This window comes from Scyliorhinus torazame, chromosome 2 (assembly GCF_047496885.1).
Source record: "Scyliorhinus torazame isolate Kashiwa2021f chromosome 2, sScyTor2.1, whole genome shotgun sequence".
NCBI lineage: Eukaryota > Metazoa > Chordata > Chondrichthyes > Carcharhiniformes > Scyliorhinidae > Scyliorhinus > Scyliorhinus torazame.
In genome coordinates, this window is record NC_092708.1 from 206,561,779 (window position 1) to 206,583,056 (window position 21,278).

Sequence of the window (21,278 nt, forward strand, 5' to 3'; positions counted from 1 at the left end):
GGCTGCCTATCAATTGCATGTCTTGTCTCACCTGACCTGGACTGCCATCCAGGCACGTTCATGAGGTAATTCACCCAGTAAATGGGTGTCAGATGAGTGAGCTCAAGGGACTTTACAACTTGTTTAAAAAAAAATTGATTTTCATCTTCCTCAGGGATCGCGAGGAGATGCGGGTGAGATTGGACCGAGGGGTGACACAGGACCACCAGGTCCTAAGGTAGGTCAGCCAATAGTGTTTATTTACAGATATGACAGAAAGACAGCGTGAATCATTTAACATGGTGCAGGGTACCATGCTCAAAGTCATGACTGATTGAAAAATAAGGTGACTAACAAGAGACTATGTATGTGGGAAACTCTTGCAATACTTTATTTGTCCAAAGCACAAAGGGGGAAGGACAGGAGTCCTAAATGTTTGTTTTACACAAGGGAACTGATATATATTTTTCCCCCATCAGTCTCTTAGTTTCATATACCATCTGGGTGTGCATTAGAGAGAGAACAGCAAGGCTGGTCCCAATTTTTAAAATCTATTCAATGTGGGCTGTGGGCATCGCTGTATAGGCCAGTATTTATTATCCATCATTAGTTGTCCTTGAGAAGGTGGTGGTTAGCTGCCTTCTTGAACGTCTACAGTCCATGTGGTGTAAGTACACTCACCGTGAAGGTGGGAAGGAGTTCCAGGATTTTGACCCAAAGACAATGAAAGAACAGCGATATATTTCCAAGTCAGGTTGGTGAGTGGTTTGATGTTCCAGGTGGTGGTGTTTCCATGTGCCAGTTGCCCTTGTCCTTCTAGGCGGTAGAACTCATGGGTTTGGAGCGCATTATCGAAGGAAGCTTGGTGAGTTGCCACAGGCATCTTGTAGATGGTGCACACTGTTGCCACTGTGTCAATGGGTGGAAGCAATGAATGTTTAAGGTGTGCCAATAAAATGGGCAGCAGTGTCCTGAATGGTGTCAAGTTTCTAGAGTGGAGAGTATTCCATCACACTCCTGACTTGCGCCTTGTGGAAAGACAGAGTCTGGAGGCGAGTTGTTGGCCAAAGAATGCCAAGGCTCTGGCCTACTCTTGTAGCCACATGTGGCTGATCCATGGTAACCCCAGGATACTGATGGTGAGGGATTCAGCAAAGGCAATATCATTAAATATCATGGGTAGTTGGATTCTCTCTTGTTTGAGTCTCTTGAGAAGTTATGACTGAAATTGGATGCTGAACATCACCACTTCCTACGTTTTACGGTGGAAGGAAGGTCATTGATGAAGCAGCTGAAGATGGTTGAGCCATCTGCAATTTGACGCAATAACCACAAACCCCTTCCTTTGTGTACGATATGACTCCAATAATCAAGAAGGTGAGCCAAAAGGAAAGGTTAAAGATAATCTCAGACCAGCAAGACAAGAGGAGACAAATTAAATTGGTGATTTAAAATTGCAGAAATATTTCCTTTCTCAAAGGGCGATGACTGCTTGGACTGACCTATCAGGTGGCTGACACAATAGCCCAATATTCCTTTTCCACACCATGTTGTTTAAACATCTGCCAAGAAATTGTCTCCCACCAATGTACACTGAGGATAAGGAATGGGCCCTGCACTAAAACAAGTAGTAGCAAGACCCATAGGCCTCAGTTATATGTCACTGGTTCTCCTCAGGCAGTTCACTGATGGCAAGGGTTTCAGTGTTTGGCAGCAGCCCTCAGTTGGGTCCCAAGAGAAGGAAGAATATGATCCAGAAGGACAGTCTAGATGGGGAGGTCAGCAGGACGTGGTGGGATGCTTCAGGAGAGAATGGGAAGCTTAGGAGAAGGGAGCAAGTATTTGGGAGGGAAAAGGTAATAGGGAGAGTGGAGGTAATCAGGTGCGGGCGCAATCAGGAGAGGAAGAGTGGGGCGGGGCAGTGATTACAAATCAGGTGATCAATTAGGTAGTGGAAAAAGTGATTGGGAGACGGGGGAGCAATGGGAGGGGGCCGAGTTGGGCCAATTTGAATTGTTCAGTATTATAATGAAGCCGGAAGATGTACACCTGATTCTGCCTGGTCGTCATTTGGATAACCAAACATATTAAAACTACCTTTTTCGGGTGGTGATTTCCAACTGTCCCTTCATAGTTAGACCTCATGCACCCCATGTTTTCTGACATCACTTCAAACGTTAGTCTGAAGTAAAAATGTTGTTTATAAACAAAAATATTTCCATATATCGAGTGCATAGCTTTGTGGCATCGATGTAATTTCATTCCTGAATTTATTTCAAGGGCGACAAAGGAAGACAAGGATTCAGCTTCCCTGGATCCAGAGGAGAGCAGGTACATGATCTTATTTGTTCATTTGCTTTATTTTCATCCCTACTCATTTGTGCTATTCTGCCTGTTTCTTACAAATGAGGCTTTCAAAATGTTTGGAAGCCGTTTATTTAGCCTCAGGCTGTAGCACTCCAAGCACATGGAAACAAATAATTTCTAACGGAAAACCCCCTGACAAACTCTTCAACAAAATATGGCCAAGTTCAAACTAAGTGGTGCACCCCAAGGGCATTTTAAAAACACGTATAATGTACATTCAAAGATTAGAAATTCCACCGTGTGACTCTGTCGTAGGAACACGAGTTACGTTCATCCCAAGTGGGAAAACCTTTCATCTTTCCATTGCAAATGGATGAATGCCTCTGCTGTGACAAAGCAAACCATCACCCTATGGAGGATTCCTCTTGGAAATCCCTCCTTTATCATAGAATGATGTAGTGAAAAAGGAGGCCATTCAACCACTCATGCCTGTGTCATCGCCCTGAAAAATCTATCCAATTACTCCTAAACTTCTGCCCTGAAATGTGTTTCAGAGGCCTGAAATCCTGATTGAGATCAAGTAAAAGAAAAGGCAATATTGCCATAGTCCGAGATGACCATATGTTACTTTCCCCTTTGAGGGGGAGAGCTGACTGGTAGTGATTTAACTTGAGGGTCACCATAACTCAAGTGAGGGGCAAGGTTGAATAAACTCCATGAATAACCTCAGCCGGTATGGGAATTGGAACCGAGCTTTGGCCTTGTTCTGCATCACAAACCAGCTGTCCAAGCAACTGAGCTTAACTGACCCCCAAGATCAAGTAATTCTGTAGGGACTGGGACTTGAACATGGGTCTGTCTTGACCAGCACATTTAAAGTTGGCGCAAAACCAGGCAGCGCCGTTCACCCATTGACCCTTCAGCTACTTGTGTATCATATGAAGGTCCTTTAACAGTCCTTTCATTGTTGATGAACCAGTTTCAATATGGTATACAGGGCAACAAATGAACCTGGGCCCAGCCTTCAAATGATGCTGGTCTGCTCTGCGATAGTGATAACAACCATGTTGACTGATTTGGTTGAAATCGTTAGTGTAACAAATGCATTTGTCACTCCCATCGAAATCGGAATTTGTACGACTATGTTGATCACTTGATATTAATATTGCACAGCAAATTTCAACACATTGAACATCAATTCTCATGAGGATTTAATTTGGATCCTAACCTTCCCCTTACTGTATCATAGAATAGAATTCATAAAGCGCAGAAGAAGGCCATTCGCCCCATCGACCCCCTGAAAGAGCACCCTAATTTAGGCCCACTCCCACATCCTATCTCCTTAACCGCACCTAATCTGCATATCATTGGACACTAAGGGGCAATTTAGCATGACCAATCCACATAACCTGAACATCTTTGGACTGTGGGAGGAAGCTCGCGCACCGGGATGAAACCCATGCAAACACAGGGAGAACGTGCAGACTCCACACAGACAGTCATCCAAGGCCGGAATCAAACCCGGGTCCCTGGCGCTGTGAGACAGCAGTGCTAATCACTGTGCCACCGTGCCACTCTTCGGTTTCAAATGCTGTATTTTGTTCTTAGAACGGTCACAAATCCATCACTCAACTTGACCCTGACCAATTTATTCCATTTCTTCCTTATTCCTGAACAACCAACTGCACCAAGTTTCTTCGTGACTGGTTAACAATCAAATTCATTTCTGTTTTTATTTGACTGAATCGATTACTCTTCACTTCCAATGTGTCCTCTCAGTGAAAAGCTTTAATCTCTGGCTGAACCAAAAGGCATTACTGTGTATCCTTTTGCTTTTCAGGGGGACGAGGGAGTGGAAGGACAAAATGGATATTTGGTGAGTTAAGCCTCTTTTAATTCGGCACAGTGCACGAGTTAACATATAAGTGTTGTAAGTTGTGCAGTTCAGTGTGAAACATGGTAAGAAAAAAGTTGCCATGGTCAGGAAGAAGATTCAGTTTGATCTTGTTTTGGGAACAATGTCCCTGAACATTAAGGGGCAATTGACCATGGCCAGTCCACCTAACCCACACATCTTTGGAAGGAAACCGGAACATCCGGAGCAAACCCTCGCAGACATGGGGAGAATGTACAAACTCCACAGACTGTCACCTGAGGCCAGAATTGAAACCGGGTCCCTGGCGCTGTGAAGCAGCAGTGCTCACCCGAGAAACCCCACAAATTGAGGCTGGGCAGAAAAAGACCTTTAAGTGGCAACTTATCGGCCTTAACAGGGGCAAGGGCAGGCTACCCATCTCAGGGCCTGCCCGACCCAATGAAAATCATGTCAGGTCAAGATCTAAGAGCGAATCCAGTCCATGCAATTTCACGCTCCCCCACCACCCCCACAGCCTTTTAACCTGTCATAGGGAAGCATACAATTTAGACATTGTGCAAGTTCATTGGAACAATTGACAGGGAAAGATCAACTCTTTCTCAAGAGCGTGCTCAGACAAATACTGATCTGCTGCACTCGGATTGACACTGTGAAATTTTAGCACCCATTAAAACATTTTGACCTAGAAATGTGACAGTGTAGCTGGCACTACTGAAGCCTATCTAGGTAGGCAGAAAGCCTGTGCATATTGCCAAACCCACTGTTTTAGGTAAGACCAAATGGGAAACATTTTGTACCCATGCCTAGAGCAGATGTTAGGCCTTAAACACCAGTTTGAGGCCCGTTCTTATTAGATTGTGCCAGCCTACAATAAAAAAGGCAAGTAATTTACCTCCCATGTTCAGACATGAGGAGAAGGTGTGGTCTTTACAATCCCACCCAATCTTCGCCCCCAAACTCTGTCCCCATTACCATTGCTCCCCAGCACCACCCTTAACTCCTGGTCCCACCCTCTTCTCGGCACCACACAAAATATTAGGGTGCTGGAGGAAGTAAGTGGGGATGTTGCAGTTGCTTTAGACATAATATTCCAAAGCTCAGAAACAAAATACTGCAGGTGCTGGAAATCTGAAATAGAAACAGAAAATGCGGGAAACACTCAGCTGGTCAGGTAACATCTGTGGGGAGAGAAACCGAGTTAACGTTTCATGTGGATGATCCCCTCATCAAAGTTTTGATTAATGTACAATTCTAATGGCTGGTGTTCTGAACCACATCGTCCGCGCTGACACTTTGCTGCAGTGCTGAGGGAGTGTTGCACTCTGGGAGGTACCACCTCTTCAGATGAGCCATATTAAATCAAGGTCACGTCTGCCATCTCAGGTCAATGGAATAGACCCCCCCACACCCCCACCATGGAACTATTTTGAAGAATAACAACGGAGGTTTTTTTTCCCAGTATTCTGGTCTGCCTTCAACTATCAACCAACCCGCATTAAAGCAGATGAACTGGTTATTTATTCCAGTGCTTTTTGTGGGGCCTTACTGTGCACAGATTGGCTCCAACATTTGCCATATTACCAGATGCTGCAGGCCCAAAGTGATTAGTTGGCTGTGGAACCTTATCGGGGTGTCTCGATCCCGTACAAAGTGCAAGACAGTGCAAAATTTATTTCACTGTTCAGAAGTTACCAATACTGATGATGCCAAAGCTAACTACAACAGCATCGTTCGGGTTAATAAGACAACAGCTGACTGTTAGCAGCAGAATATGTTGACAGTAGTCCATATCAACATGGGTCACACCTTGAGGAAAATAGATTCATAGATGTTTACAGCACAGAATGAAGCTATTCAGCCCATCGTGTCCACGCTGATCAACAAAGATCTGACGACATTAATCCCATTTTCCAGCACTTGGCCCAAGTGAATATCTAAATACTTAAATGTTACGAGAGTTTTTGACTCAATCACCCTTTCAGGCAGCGAGTTCCGAACTCCCACCATCCTCGGGGTGAAAAGGTTTCACCTCCACTGCTCTTTTAGCTTGCTACCTCTCACCTTAAACCAAAGCCCCCTGGTTATTGATTCTTCTACTAATCGAAAAGTATCCACCTTATCTATGCCCCTCATAATCTTATACACTTCTATCAGGTCCCATCTCAACCTTCGCTGCACCAGCCTATCCAATCTTTCCTCCTAGCCCAGATCCTCCAGTCCAGGCAACGTCCTGGAGAATCACCTCTGCACGCTATCCAGTGCAATCACAGGCTTCCTATAGAACCCCAGTTGTGGACTACCCTGCATGTTCCACCATGGCCTCCCTGCTCTTACGTTTTATGAAATTAAATGAAATGAAAATCGCTTATTGTCACAAGTAGGCTTCAAATGAAGTTACTGTGAAAAGCCCCGAGACGCCACATTCCGGCACTGTTCAGGGCGGCTGGTACAGGAATTGAACCCGCGCTGCTGGCCTTGGTCTGCTTTACAAGCTAGCTATATAGCCCACTGTGCTAAACCAGCCCCTCAGCTAATAAAGGCAAGTATCCAATAATCCTTTTTTTATACACATTTTATTGAGGTATTTATGGTTTTACAACAACAACAGAAGAAACAATGTACATGCAAATATAAACATAGTGCAGAAGCTGTCTTCCTCCCTCACAGGTCCCACCTTTACTAACACCTTACTCTAAACGAAACTAAACCCCGACCCCCCCCTTCCCCCCCGGTTCTGTTGACGGTTAATTTTCTCCAAAGAAGTCGACGAACGGTTGCCACCTCCGGGCGAATCCTAACATTGACCCTCTCAAGGTGAACTTGATTTTCTCCAAACAGGGAAAGCTAGCCATGTCAGATAGCCAGGTCTCCGACTTCGGGGGCTTTGGGTCCCTCCAAGCTAATAGTATCCCTCTCCGGGCTACCAGGGAAGCAAAGGCTAGAACGTCTGCCTCTTTCTCCTTCTGGATTCCCGGGTCTTCCGACACTCTGAAAATATCCATTTCTGGACTCGGTGCCACCCTTGTTTTTAGCACCGTGGACATGACATCTGCAAACCCCTGCCAGAATCCCCTAAGCTTCGGGCATGCTCAGAACATATGAACATTGTTTGCTGGTCCTCCTGCACACCTTGCGCACCTATCTTCTACTCCAAAGAACCTGCTCATACGGTCCACTGTCACGTGGGCCCGGTGAATGACCTTAAACTGCATCAGGCTGAGCCTGGCACATGATGTGGACGCGTTGACTCTACTCAATGCGTCCGCCCAGAGACCATCCTCTATCTCTCCTCCTAACTCCTCTTCCCATTTGCGTTTCAACTCCTCGGTCTGCGTCTCCTCTGATCCCATGAGTTCCTTGTAAATGTCCGAAACCCTCCCTTCTCCCACCCACATTCTGGAAACTACCCTGTCCTGTATCCCCCTTGGCAGTAGGAGCGGGAAGGTTGAGACCAGCCTGCGTAGGAAGTCCCGCGCCTGCAGGTACCTAAACTTATTCCCTCTCGTCAATTCAAATTTCTCCTCCAACTCCCTCAGGCTGTAAAAGTTCCCCTCTATAAACATATCTCCCATCCTCTCAATCTCTGCTCTCTGCCATCTCCGGAACCGTCCATCCAGCCTCCCCGGGGCAAACCGGTGATTATTACAGATTGGAGACCAGACCGATGCTCCCTGCGCTCCCACATGTCTCCTCCATTGCCCCCAGACTCTCAGGGTCGCCACCACCACGGGGCTGGTGGAGTACCATACTGGCGGGAACGGCAAAGGCGCCGTTACCAATGCCCCCAAACTAGTGCCCTTGCAGAATGCCGCCTCCACACGCCTCACACCAACACCCCCACCCTCTCCAACCACCACCCACCTCCTAATCATGGATATATTCGCCACCCAATAATAATTATAGTTCGGCAGTGCCAGCCCGCCCTGCCCCCGGCTCTGCTCCAGTATCCCCTTTTTTTACTCGCAGGGTCATGCCTGCCCATTCAAAGCCAGTGATAACCTTATTGACCCGTTTAAAGAAGGACTGCGGAATAAAGATGGGGAGTCACTGAAACACAAACAGGAATCTCGGGAGGACCATCATTTCACTGTCTGTACCCTCCCAGCCAGTGACAACGGGAGCACGTCCCACCTTCGGAAATCGTTCTTCATTTGGTCTACTAGTCAGGCCAGATTTAACTTGTGTAGCCGTTCCCATTCCCGCGCCACCTGGATGCCTAGGTTACCGAAAGCTTCCCCCAACCACTCTAAATGGCAACTCCCCCAGTCGCCTCTCCTGCCCCCTAGCCTGGACCGCAAACATCTCACTTTTCCCCATGTTCAGTTTATAACCCGAAACTGGCAAAATTCCCCCAGAATCCTCATAATTTCTTCCATCCCAACAAGTGGGTCCAAAACATATAGGAGCAGGTTGGCTGCATATAGCGAGACTCTCCCCCGGACCATCCCCTTCCAGCCCCTTGAGGCTCTCAGCGCAATTGCCAGCGGCTCTATGGCCAGCGCAAACAGCAGTGTGGAGATGGGGCATCCCTGTCTCATCCCCTGTGCAGCCTGAAATAGTCCGATATTGACCTGTTCGTCCGTACGCTTGCCACAGGAGCCTGATACAGCAATCTGACCCAGTCAATAAAGTCCTGCCCAAATCTAAACCGCCCCAGTACATCCCACAGATATTCCCATTCCACCTGATCAAATGCCTTCTCTGCGTCCATTGCAACCACTACCTCCACGTCCCTACCGTCTGGGGGCACCATGATCACATTCAGCAACCGCCAACTGCCTCCCCTTAACGAATCCCGTCTGGTCCTCCCCAGTCACGTCCGGAACGCAGTCTTCAATCCTTGAAGACAAGATTTTGGCCAACAGTTTGGCATCTACATTTAGTAGGGAGATTGGCCTGTTGGACCCGTATAGCTCCGGGTCCTTGTCCCGCTTCAGGATCAATGAGGTAGTGGCCTGTGACATCGTCGGGGAAGCATCCCACACTCCCTTGCCTCATTGAATGTCCTCATCAACAGCGACCCCAATATCCCAGAGAAATTTTTCGAAAACTCCACTGGGTACCCATCCGACTGCATGGCCTTCAGCCCTTCTGCTATTTCCTCCAACCCGATCGGGGCCCCCAGCCCGTCTACCAGTCTACCTTCAGGAACTTCAGCCCCCCTAAAAAGTGCCTCATCCCCTCCGGTCCAGCTGGGGGTTCCGACTCATACAACCTGCTGTAAAACTCCTTAAACGCCTTATTAACCTCTGCTGAATCTCCGACCAGGTTCCCGTCCCCGTCCCTTACTTTCCCAATCTCCCTGGCTGCCTCCCGCTTTCTAAGCTGCTGTGCAAGCATTTTACTGGCCTTCTCCCCATATTCATAGATCGCCCCCCTCGCCTTCCTCAGCTGCTCCATCGCCTTCCCTGTAGTTAACAAGCCAAACTCCGCCTGTAGCCTCCGTCATTCCCTTAGAAGCCCTGCCTCTGGGGTCTCTGCATACCTCCTGTCGACCTGCAGTATCTCCTTTATCATTCGATCCTTCTCTGCTCTGTCTGCCTTCTCCCTGTAGGCCCGTATTGAAATCAGCTCTCCTCTAACCACCGCCTTCAATGCCTCCCAGACTACTTCCGCCGAAACGTCACCCATATCGTTAACTTCCAGGTAGTTCTGAATACATTTCCTCAGCCGCCCACACACCTCCTCATCTGCTAAGAGTCCCACGTCCAGTCTCCAGTGCGGGAGTTGGCCACCCTCCTTGCTAACCTGTAGGTCAACCCAGTGCGGGGCATGATCTGAGATTGTGATCGCCGAATACCCAGTGTCCACTAGCCCCATCAGTAGAGCCTTGTTTAGAATAAAAAAGTCAATCCGGTAGTACACTTTATGCACATGTGAGTAGAAGGAGAACTCCTTCATTCTCGGCCGCCCAAATCTCCATGGGTCCACCCCCCCCCCATTTGCTCCGTAAACCCGTTTAGCTCCTTTGCCATTGCTGGCACCTTGCCTGTCCTTGAGCTCGACCGGTCTAGCCCAGGGTCAATGACTGCGTTAAAGTCCCTCCCCATGACCAACTTGTGCGAATCCTGGTCTGGGATCTTCCCCAACATCCTCTTTATGAACTCCACATCATCCCAATTTGGCGCATACACATTCACGAGTACCACTGGAAGCCCCTCCAACTTCCCACTAACCATAATGTACCGGCCTCCCACATCCGCAACTATTCTTCCCGCCTCGAATGACACTGGCTTGTTAATCAGGATCGCGACCCCTCTAGTCTTAGAGTCCAGCCCCGGGTGAAAAAGCTGTCTGACCCATCCCTTCCTTAATCTGATCTGATCAGTTACTCGAAGGTGCGTCTCCTGTAACATTACCACGTCCGTCTTCAGTCCCCTCAAATGCGCAAACTCGTGTGCCCTCTTAACCGGCTCATTTAGCCCTCTTACATTCCATGTGATCAGCCTGGTTGGGGGGCTTATTGCCTCCCCCCCTTCGCCGATCAGCCATCACCTTTCTTGGGCCAGTCTCCAGCCCATGCCTCATGCATCCACCGGCCCGCCCCCAGGCAGCCTTCACCCCTGTCCTCTTTTCTGTCCCACAGCAAAAGTTCCTCCCCGTCAACAGAACATTCCCCCCCCCCCCCCCCCCCACTAGTGACAGCACTATGTAAACCAACCCTTTCAACAAGCATAACATCTGCTCACCCCCCACTGCGTTTCCATGAGCTAGCCCGCCCAGCTAGCTTGGTGACCCCCGCCCATGGCGCCAGACATTCTCCCATCTATTATTCCCTCCCCCATGCTCGGACACACATATGCAAAAGAAAAACAATCCTAACACAATTGCCCGAGGAAACATGAAAAGAAAAAAAAACAAACAGAAGATCCAACATCTAACATTCACACCTCCATCCTCCATCAGTGCAAATGCAAACTTTAACTCACACAGCTCTGCAACAAGCCCCAAATCAATACAGAAGGCATTACAAATAACGTCCGAAAAACAAGAAACTTTTTTTTTAAACAAGAGCACTGCAGCAAAGTTCAAAAACCTCAGTCCGCCACCAGCCCTTTCCTTCTAGCGAAGTCCATCGCTTCCTCGGGCTACTCAAAATAAAAATGTTGCTCCTCATACGTGACCCAAAGACTGGCCAGATACAGCAGTCCAAAGTTAACCTTTTTCTTGAAAAGGGTCAACTTTATCTGGTTGAATCCTGCTCTTCTCCTGGCCACCTCCGCACTCAGATCCTGGTAGATACGCAGGATGCTATTCTCCCATTTACAACTCCGTGTCTGCCTGGTCCACCGCAAAATACACTCCTTGTCCAGGTACCTGTGGAATCTCACCACCATTGCCCTCGGGGGGTCCCCCACATGCGGCTCCCTCGCGAGCGCTCTGTGAGCCCTGTCCACCTCCAAGGGTCGGGAGAACGTCCCATCCCCCAGTAACTTCTCGAACATGCCCGCTATGTTTGCCCCTGCGTCCGCTCCTTCGGACCCCTCCGGGAGCCCAACAATTCTCAAGTTCTGCCGGCGGGACCTATTCTCTAGGTCCTCCACCTTCTCCAGGAGCCTTTTCTGCTGGTCTCTCAGCATCGCCACCTCCAGCTCCACTGCTGTTTGATGTTCCTCCTGCTCAGTCAGCGCCTTCTCCACTTTCTGGATCGCCCGGTCTTGAGCATCCAGTCTAAGTTCCAGCTGCACAATCGATTCCTTAATCGGGTCCAAGCATTTCTGTTTTTGCTTGGCGAAGCCCTCCTGAATGAACTGCATCAGCTGCTCCATCGACTGCTGGGCCGTCAAGCCAGGACCCCGGTCGTCCACCATGCTTTCTCCCGCTGCAGCTTCAGCCCAAGCCTTCTCTGTTCGCCTATTTCTTCCTTTGCGAGCACTTCTGGTCCGCCTCTCCATGCACTGATGTAGGAATCCACTTCACAATTGCCTCCGCCATCAATTTACCGAATCAAGTCTGACAAAAAATCGGGGAAAAAGGTCCACAGGTCCGAAACCGAGCAGGAGCCACCAAATGTGCGACCTACTCCTTCATAGCTGCCACCGGAAGTCCCCAATAATCCTTCTTAACCATCGTATTTATCTGCCCTGCCGCCTTCAGGAGATGTTCAACTTCACAAAACTGTAACATGCAGCCCCGTATTTAAAGCATCTATGGATGGACAGTGGCACGGACAAAGATCTATTCAATAATTTGCAAGCTTGTTAGGAACAGTAGAAAGCCATTCGACCCATCGAGCCTATTCCATCATTCAATTAGATTGTGGCTGAGCGACATCTGAACTCCATCCACCTGCCATGCATCCGTATCCCTGAATGGCCGTGCCTAATAAATGTCTCTCAAATTAATATCTATGAATCCCAGTTCGTTTATGAATTGATTCACAGCCTCAACAGCTTCTTGTGGAGATTTACAGATTTCTGATGCGCATTTTGTTGGAAAAAGTGCTTCTTGACATCACCTCTGAAGGGCCTAGCTCTAGGGCACATCCTTTTGTTTTTGGAATCCCAGAGAAGACAGAAAAGATAGTTACTGCCTTTAATCATCCTAAAATCCTCAAATAGATTACTCCTTCATCTTCAAAATCAAACAACTACAAGTGTGTGCAACTGAAGTGTAGTCACTGTGTCATGTGAGAGTACCTTTAAGAAATGGGTGTTTATAAATGGGTGTGTATATAAGTATCTGTAGTGAGAGTACCTTTAAGAAATCATGGAATCATACAATTTACAAGGTGTTTATTACTGCAGTGATGTCAGAGAGTGGGTGGAGCTGGGCTGTCTGTCAGCTTTTTACTTTCGTTTTAGGCTGTTTGCTGCAGGGTGTGTTTCAGTTTCGTTTTCTGATAGCTGGATAGCTGCAGTCACAGCGATAAGGTGTATTAGAGTCTCTCTCTGTAATCTAAAGACTGTAAATCGATCCTGGTGATTTAAAATTAATAACAGTAGTGACTTTAACCTGATGTGCTTCTGGTAAAAGGTGCTTTAAGTCTTATGGATGTTAAAAGGAAAGCTTAAAGGATTAAAAGCAAATTACTGTGGATGCTGGAATCTGAAACGAAAGAGAAAATGCTGGAAAATCTTAGCAGGTCTGGCAGCATGTGTAGGAAGAGAAAAGAGCTAACGTTTCGAGTCCGATGACTCTTTGTCAAAGCTAACAGACAGAGAAAGTGGGAAATATTTATACTGTGGAGTGAGAATGAAAGATGAGTCATAGCACAGAAACCCAGGGAAACCGGGTGCTAATGGCCACAGAAACCAAGGATAAAGAGTGCTAATGGCAATAAGCTTAAAGGATTACTTAGTGTTGTATTCTTTGGGGGTTGTATTTGAATTAATGGTTGTAAAGATGTTCACTGTATGTTGTAAAAAGGTTAACTTGAGTTCATAGAATAAACATTGTTTTGCTTTAAAAAATACTTTTCCATTTCTCCTGTACCACACCTGTAGAGTGGCTCGTGTGCTCCCCATACCACAATCTATTAAAAGTTGTGGGTCCGGTGAACTCCATGATACACTTTGGGGTTCTCTAAACCCTGGCCCATAACAACTGTTATCATGCAGCAGCCTATTTGCGCAGAGTAAGTTCCCATGAACAGCGGTGTGGTTAAAGGTGTCTGGAGTCTCTTGTTTTGAAAGCTGGGATGATAAGTCACCATTTAATAAAGTGCAAGCTCAACAAGTCCAACATTATGTTTGTCATTTTCTCTACAGGGTATCAAAGGGGAAATGGGACGCAAAGGAGACCAGGGTCCTAAGGGCATCCCTGGTGAATCAGTAAGTATTCTCCTTATTCCCATTGCTCAATCTCATTTCTCGGAATCCAGTCAACTGGTTATTAGTGTTGTAAGAAGCTTCGTTTTAGACCAAGTTAGTTGCAATGCTTAATGACATTCCCCCTCACCAGGGGCCAATAAATCATCAATTTCTTGATCAAGTCATCAGTTAAATCCCTTTTTACTGTTCAGTATTTCCACATAGAAGCAATTATAATATAGGTTGCTTACATATATTGTTTTTGCAACGACCAAATTTGGAGGAATGAGCTGACTTCTCTCTTTGTCACACTCCTGGGTTGGTTCAAACAGAGCTTGAATTCATTTTTTAAATGTAGTCATGCCAATTCAACATTTACTTAACTGTATATAACTCTATGTAAGAATTAAGCCAGCCAGAACCCTTGGGTTTACAAGAAAGAAGTTTGTTTTATCACCAAAACTCACTCGGGTAAAGTTCCGGATAAGATTTTCATGGATTGTCTGAATGCTTGTTCATAATTAGTCACATTCCATGGTTGCTACTGAGTTCTCACTAAAGCAGTCAGTCTGCAGTTATGTCTGATTGATTCTCTTTTCTCTCGAAACATTGAGTTGGAATCCTCCTTTGAGAACTCTCAGTTTGCAGCAATGAGGTCTTCTAGTGGGTTTTCAAACCACAAACAGGGCTCAGCCTTGTTGAGAGAGGTTTCAGAGAGAGACAGGGTAAGGCTGTTGTTGCAGTCTCTGTTCATTCAAATTCAGTATATTTTACACCTGAGAACTTAATCACGTGACTTCTCACTGGTTTACATCAGGGCTTAATTTAGCCACTCTCTCCAAGAGCTCCATAGACTCTGTGCCTCCATAAGATGGTTTGCGGCCTTCACAAATGCAACTTAATAGGCTTGTGTCCTGTGTTCGCACAAAATGTTTCTTTTCAAATTGTCCAATATACATCCAGAAGGCAACATTACAAATGTATATTCTAGATAGTACATCCTTGGAACAGTTTACATTAAGAGGCTTTGCTCCTTTCCTTTCCTCTAGGGTGATCCTGGACCAATAGGTGAGCCAGGCGAGAGAGGGTCCCCAGGAGGCCCAGGTACAGAGGTACGTGCCACTTGTCTCACATCTAACTAAGGGCTGCAAGTTCTCCGTCCTGTATTCCTTAACACACCACATGTAGTGTTACTGATGTTCACAGCAGCAAACAGGCTGCAAAGCAGACTACGATTCAACACCTAGAATGTGCACTAGAATGATTGGGAGTAGGTTGATTTGATCTTAGTTTCAGACTAGTTCGGCACAACATCGTGGGCTGAAGGGCCTGTACTGTGCTGTACAGTTCTATGTTCTATGTACCTCAGATCAACAGTTCAGCATTCACAGAGATCCCATTCTAATCTGCACTTTCCTGGGCTCTCAAGAGTAAGTGTGAATCCTACAATTCCTGATTCTGGGATGGCGGGAGTCTTACCTCAAAACGACTACCCCCAAAAGACCTAAAGCCAAATTTGATGCCCCCACTGCCACAATATGATCTGAGATCAGCGAGTATAGGTCAGAGGTCAAACCTGGGACTTTTCTGGCCCTGCACGGCCCAGGACTCCCTGAAGAGACGTCTGCACCCATCAGGAGAACTGGAGATATGGAGCTGGATTCTTCGTTTTGGAGGCTAAGTCCCCGTGCCGTTGTGAAAACTGTGGTCTTTTATGGCAGGAAAACAGGCATCAAAAGGCCACTGATTCCCCATTTTGCAGGGGGCTAGCAGGGAGCCATCGAAGAGCTCGCAGCTCTAGCTGCCGATACGCCCCCCAGCACTTCCAGGTCAGAGGTCGCGCATGCACACGGCAGCGGCCTGCAGCAGCCGCGCCGTGCTCCACGGTGGACTCAGCCCGTGGACCTGGACCGCCAAAGTAGTGCCCCGCATCGGCAACTCTCGTGCCCCCGACCGCCAGCCCCGAACGAAGCCCCACCCTGCCCTCCGATCGGCCCTCCCCCAACTGTGGCGGTCCCGGACTGAGTCCACAGCCGCAAAGTGAAGATCCCGGATGGTGTGAGCACACATAAGCCACGCTGTCTGGAATTCGGCCGGTCAGCAACGGAGCATCGTGTGGCGGGCCTCGAGGCGGTGGATAATCAGCGCGATGTATTCCTAGAGTACCCCAATTTTCAGGAGGCGGAGAATTGAAAAGCTGGCGCCGATCCTGATTTCAGTGCCAAAAAGGATTCTCCGACCCGTCACCGAACGCGATTTCGGCTTCGAGAAGCAGAGAATCTAGCCCCAAAGATCTGCTCTCCCAGGCCCTTTAGTGACGCAAATGGTGGGCCCACTGTCTAGAGAAATATCACCACCGTATCCTGAATATTTTCAGCAAATTGTTCCTGAAATCTACAATGCAGATCTGCAACATTTGGCAAATGGAAATCACAACTATATTCATAAGAAATATGATCTTGCTCCTTCCATCATTGAAACATAAATCTTAGTTTTCAGATGTCAAAGTATCAGTTCCATGGTCCTCACTCTGAGCAGGGTCACTGCATCTGCATGGAGGGCAAATGAGAAAATCTGGCCGACATTCCTAACCATCCATGGATAATGGGGACTAAGAATTCTCCAAATAATAATAATAATAATCTTTATTATTGTCACAAGTAGGCTTACATTAACGCTAATGAAGTTACTGTGAAAAGCCCCTAGTCGCCTCATTCCGGTGCCTGTTTGGGTACACAGAGGGAGAATTCAGAATGTCCAATTAACCTAACAAGCACGTCTTTCGGGACTTGTGGGAGGAAACCGGAGCACCCGGAGGAAACCCACGCAGACATGGGGAGAATGTGCAGACTCCGCACAGACAGTGGCCCAAGCGGGAGTCAAACCTGGGACCCTGGCACTGTGAAGCAACAGTGCTAACCACTGTGTTACCGTGACATTGAGTGATAGGAGAACAAAGACTGTCCCAAATTTGTGACTGAATGTTGTTAGGCCTTGTGTGTAAGTTGGCCAAAGCATCAAGTGTTCCAGATCCAGGAATTCCTGGAAGCCAATAGAAATCAGCCCTCCAGATCTCACCCAGGCTTCCAGGTGTCTTTCATAGGATCCTTCAGGCCTGGACCTCCAAGGATTGTGGTCATAATGGACTGCAGCTACATAGGAAATGCATATCTTCTTGATATCTAAATGGAAAACCTCAACGGAGCCCTTATTCCATTAACCCAGACATTGGCCGAAAGGTTCAGTCCTTATTCGTATTTACCAAGGAGGAGATGGTGGTCAGACCCCTGCAAGCCCCATGAGTGAAAATAGATGGACCATAAGATCATAAGACATTGGAGCAGAATTAGGCCACTCGGCCCATCGAGTTTGCTCCGCCATTCAATCATGGCTGATATTTTCTCACCCCCATTCTCCTGTCTTCTCCCCATAACCCCTGAGCCCCTTATTCAACCACCAAATTTAGCAAGGGGCCTGATAGAGTCACTTGAACAAGTTTTCTTTCCCGAAAGGGCCCACAGCTCCAAGTCGTTGCTGCAGTCAGCTGATGAGATGAGTGGGAGGGGAAGGCTGACGGCCTGATTCAAATGAGCACCCAGCTAAAGGTATTGAAGAACTATTCTTGTAGATTACTTTATTGTATCGCTGACTGTTTAATGTCTGGAAACCATGTGACTGTCTTCTGCCGCCTCTTTTGTTTCAATTATGCCAGTCAAATGGTACCATTAGGAGAACACTCCATCAGATCTAGTCATGTTTTAACTTTCTTTCGAACTGATTGTGTTTCTTATTTGGCTTCAGGGGCCTCACGGATCACCAGGAGATGCTGGCCTTACAGTAAGTATCATCTGTCGACCTTGATTCCTGGCCGAGGGACGGTGAGGTTGAGAGGCCCATCCCTGTAGGAGGGTCACCAACTCTGAATGTCCATACCATGGGAGCATTCAGCCCAGTAATCCCATGCCGCAGGTGACCCCGCACTCATCTTCGCCATTGGTTGTCCAACATATTCATCTTTAGAACATCTCACTTGCCCATACCGATGGAATAAAAATCGTCCTTTTCACCACCTGATTGGATGATCCTTGACTGTTGAGACCAGCTGCCATTTTCCCCCTACTCCAATATGTCTACAGTGGGAGGAACAAAATTATTCAAAGGAAATTAAATAAAATTGCTATATTTTTAAATGTCACTTTAATATTTCTCCTGTGAGACTGATCTTAATTGATGGGGACTTCAGGACATTGCTGGAGGGTTGGCAACGCTACTCCTTACCTGAATGATGAGGCTCGCCCAACATTGGAGCTCAACCTCAGTACCATTGTATGGGGGAGTTGCATATGATGCAGTAGCGGGCAGCTGTCCAGGGGAGCAGAGCAGAAGACTAGACCTCTGAGTCATGAGAAGCAAGATCGGGGCGATTAGCCAGGCTGAGGAGATGGGGGCAACTTGGGGGAGGGAAAGCGGGAAACTGGATGCCACATTCTGTTTAAATGCATACTTAAGCTCTTGGGAAACTAACTGGTCAACTCGGCAGCTCCAATGTATAAAGACAGAGTCATGTCTAATGTAAAACTCATCAGGACTTCCAGTGGTCGCCATGGAGTGAGCGGTCACACATGTGGTAGCTCCCGCTCAAGGCATATTTCTGTGGTCCTTTCCCCACCCGAAGGGTGAAGTATTTGAGGATAAAAGGTGCAGCAGTGCCTGGGGAAGGTAATACTCCCCTGGTGTGGCTGCTGCATAGATCAGTGGACGAGGACCACCACAAGAAAGAAAGTGCAGTTGGAGCAGGAGAGTTTTCGTGGTGCGCCAAGCGAGTTGAGCAGAGGCTGGTGTTCCAGGGCACGGCGATCCACAAAGTGGTGGAGGCGGTGGGGGAGCATGAGGAGCACGTGGCCTCATTGGTGGCTGAGATGGGAGTGATGCGGGAGAGCCAGAAAAAGCTGAGAGAGAAGGTGGAGGGTCTGGAGAGCCGCTCCAGAAGGCAAAACCTAAGGATTGTTGGGATGCCTGAAGGCGTTGTGCAGTTGCGGAGGCCACAGTGTATGTGGCAAGGCTGTTGGAGAGGTTTATGGGGGAGAGGGCCTTTGAGCGGCCCCTGGAAGTGGACCAGGTGCTGAGAAGGAGGCTGCAGGCAGGAAAGCTGACGAGGGCGACGGTGGTGCAGTCGCACCGCTTTCTGGACAAGGAGAAAATCCTTCGGTGGGCGAGGCAGACTGAGAAATGTACCCGGGAAGGGAATGAGCTATAGGTGCGGAGCTGGCGAAGAGGAGCGCCGGGTTCAACTGGATTAAGGTTGCCTTCTTTAAAAAGGGGGTGCAATTGGGCAGCATGGGGCACAGTGGTTAGCACTGCTGCCTCACAGCGCCGAGGTCCCAAGTTCGATCACGGCTCTGGGTTGTTGTCCGTGTGGTTTCTCCCCGTGTTTGCGTGGGTTTCTCCCTCACAACCCAAAGATATGCCTGGTAGGTGGATTGGCCACGCTAAATTGCCCCTGAAAAAATGTATTGAATACTCTAAATTTATATTAAAAAAAAGAAAAGGGGGTGAAGTTTGGGGTACTGTACCCGGCCCAGCTGTGGGTGACTTTCCAGAAACGATTGTTTTATTTTGACACACCAGAGGAGGCGATGGAATTTGAGGGACAATGAACTGGGAGGAGTGGAGGACATTGAACGTTGGAGGAGTTTTGGGGGTTCTGTAAAATGTTGTGGTGGGTTTTCAGAGGCAGGTTTTGACGTGGTGAGTGTGCCTTTTGTTACTCTTGAGGGATGGATGGTTGGGTTGGATGGGGGGAGGGGAGTTGGAGGGAGGTAGGATGGTTGGCGGCTTTGGGTGGGAACCACCATGCTAGCTGGGCAGGCTAGTTAATGGGAGTGAAGTGCTGGGTTGCCAGGAGGTAGGTATGGTGGAGGGGGAGGGAGTTGGGATTTTGAGGGCGGTGGGGGTTGTGGGGGTTTGCTGACATGAGTGAGGTTGATGTGTCGCAGTTTGGAAGAGATCGATGTTGGTGAACATCCGAGGGTGGGCCGGGCACGGGACACGGGCTGGGGCTGGCTCGAAAAGGGATATGACTGATCGGCAGGTCGGAGGGGGGGGGCCCTCCCCCCTCCCCCCCCCTCCCCCCTCCCCCCCTCCCCCCCACTCTCCCCCCCCCCCCCCCCCCACACCCCCGCCCCGTGGAATATCAGGGGGTTGAATGAGCCACTCAAACTGTCATATATCTCGTACGTCTGAAGAGTTTGAAGACGGACGTGGCCTTTTTGCAGCAGGCGCACCTGAGGATAGGGGACCAGACAAGGCTGAGGAAAGGATGGGTAGGGCTGATATGTCTTTCGGGGTTGGATATGAAGACGAGGGGGGTGGCGGTGTTGGTTGATAAGCGGGTTGCGTTTGAGATGGGGAGCATTGTGGCCGATCCGGAAGGGGGGCCGGGGGTGGGGAAGGTGATGGTTAGTGGAAAGTAGGAGGGGATGCCAGTGGTTCTTTTTTTTAAATGTTTTTGTTGGGTTTTGTACATGATATAAATACAGGTATATACATAGCATAGCAAAACACAAAGGATCCAGGAAATACGTAACATGACCGGGGGTTTCCCCCCCCCTCTCTTCTATTTTCTCTTTCTTATTACAGAACATCAGCTCGGGTGGTGCTCCCTCGTGCTTTTTACATTCTTCGTGCAGTTGCCTCAGCATCGGCCCTTGCTCATTTCTCTGTCGTTTTTCCTTACTTTCTCTCGTGTTGTGGTAGTTGCCGCCGTTGTCGTCCCCTGTGATAACTCCCCCCCCACCCCCCACCCCCCCACCCCCCACCCCCACCCGCTTTTGTTCTCTTATCTCTTTCCCCTTCTGGCTCCCCTTTTGTTTTTCCCCCCTCCTCCATCCCCCCTCCATCCATACCCTCCCTTTCCCCCTTCTTTGGTGCTCCCCCCTTTCCCGTGTGTGCGTGGGTTTTCTCCGGGTGCTCCGGTTTTCTCCCACAGTCCAAAGATGTGCAGGTTAGGTGGATTGGCCATGCTAAATTTCCCTTAGTGTCCAAAATTGCCCTTAGTGTTGGGTGGGGTTACTGGGTTATGGGGATAGGTTGGAGATGTTGACCTTGGGAAGGGTGCTCTTTCCAAGAGCCAGTGCAGACTCGATGGGCCAAATGGCCTCCTTCTGCACTGTAAATTCTATGATAATCTATGATTAATCTAGGATAAAGGTTTGGCACAGCATCGTGGGCCGAAGGGCCTGTTCTGTGCTGTATTGTTCTATGTTCTATATGACAGTGGCGAGGATGAGTAAGCTGTTTTTGCAGGGTTGGAGGATAGGTGTGGACGGTGTTATTTTTAATTCATTTTCTTTGAACACTTTCAT

At 48.2% G+C, this 21,278-nt stretch overlaps 1 protein-coding gene across 5 annotated transcripts in view; it reads left to right on the forward strand.

Annotated features, from left to right (window-relative positions):
* Positions 1-21,278, forward strand: part of col6a2 (collagen, type VI, alpha 2) — a 111,190-nt gene that overhangs the window by 67,052 nt on the left and 22,860 nt on the right. For all 5 annotated transcript variants that reach the window (XM_072483073.1, XM_072483054.1, XM_072483064.1 and 2 more), the window contains 6 exons: positions 155-217; positions 2,260-2,310; positions 4,127-4,162; positions 13,873-13,935; positions 14,964-15,026; positions 17,716-17,751. In XM_072483073.1, the coding sequence (XP_072339174.1) occupies positions 155-217; positions 2,260-2,310; positions 4,127-4,162; positions 13,873-13,935; positions 14,964-15,026; positions 17,716-17,751 (312 nt within the window). The remainder of the gene's footprint in view (positions 1-154; positions 218-2,259; positions 2,311-4,126; positions 4,163-13,872; positions 13,936-14,963; positions 15,027-17,715; positions 17,752-21,278) is intronic.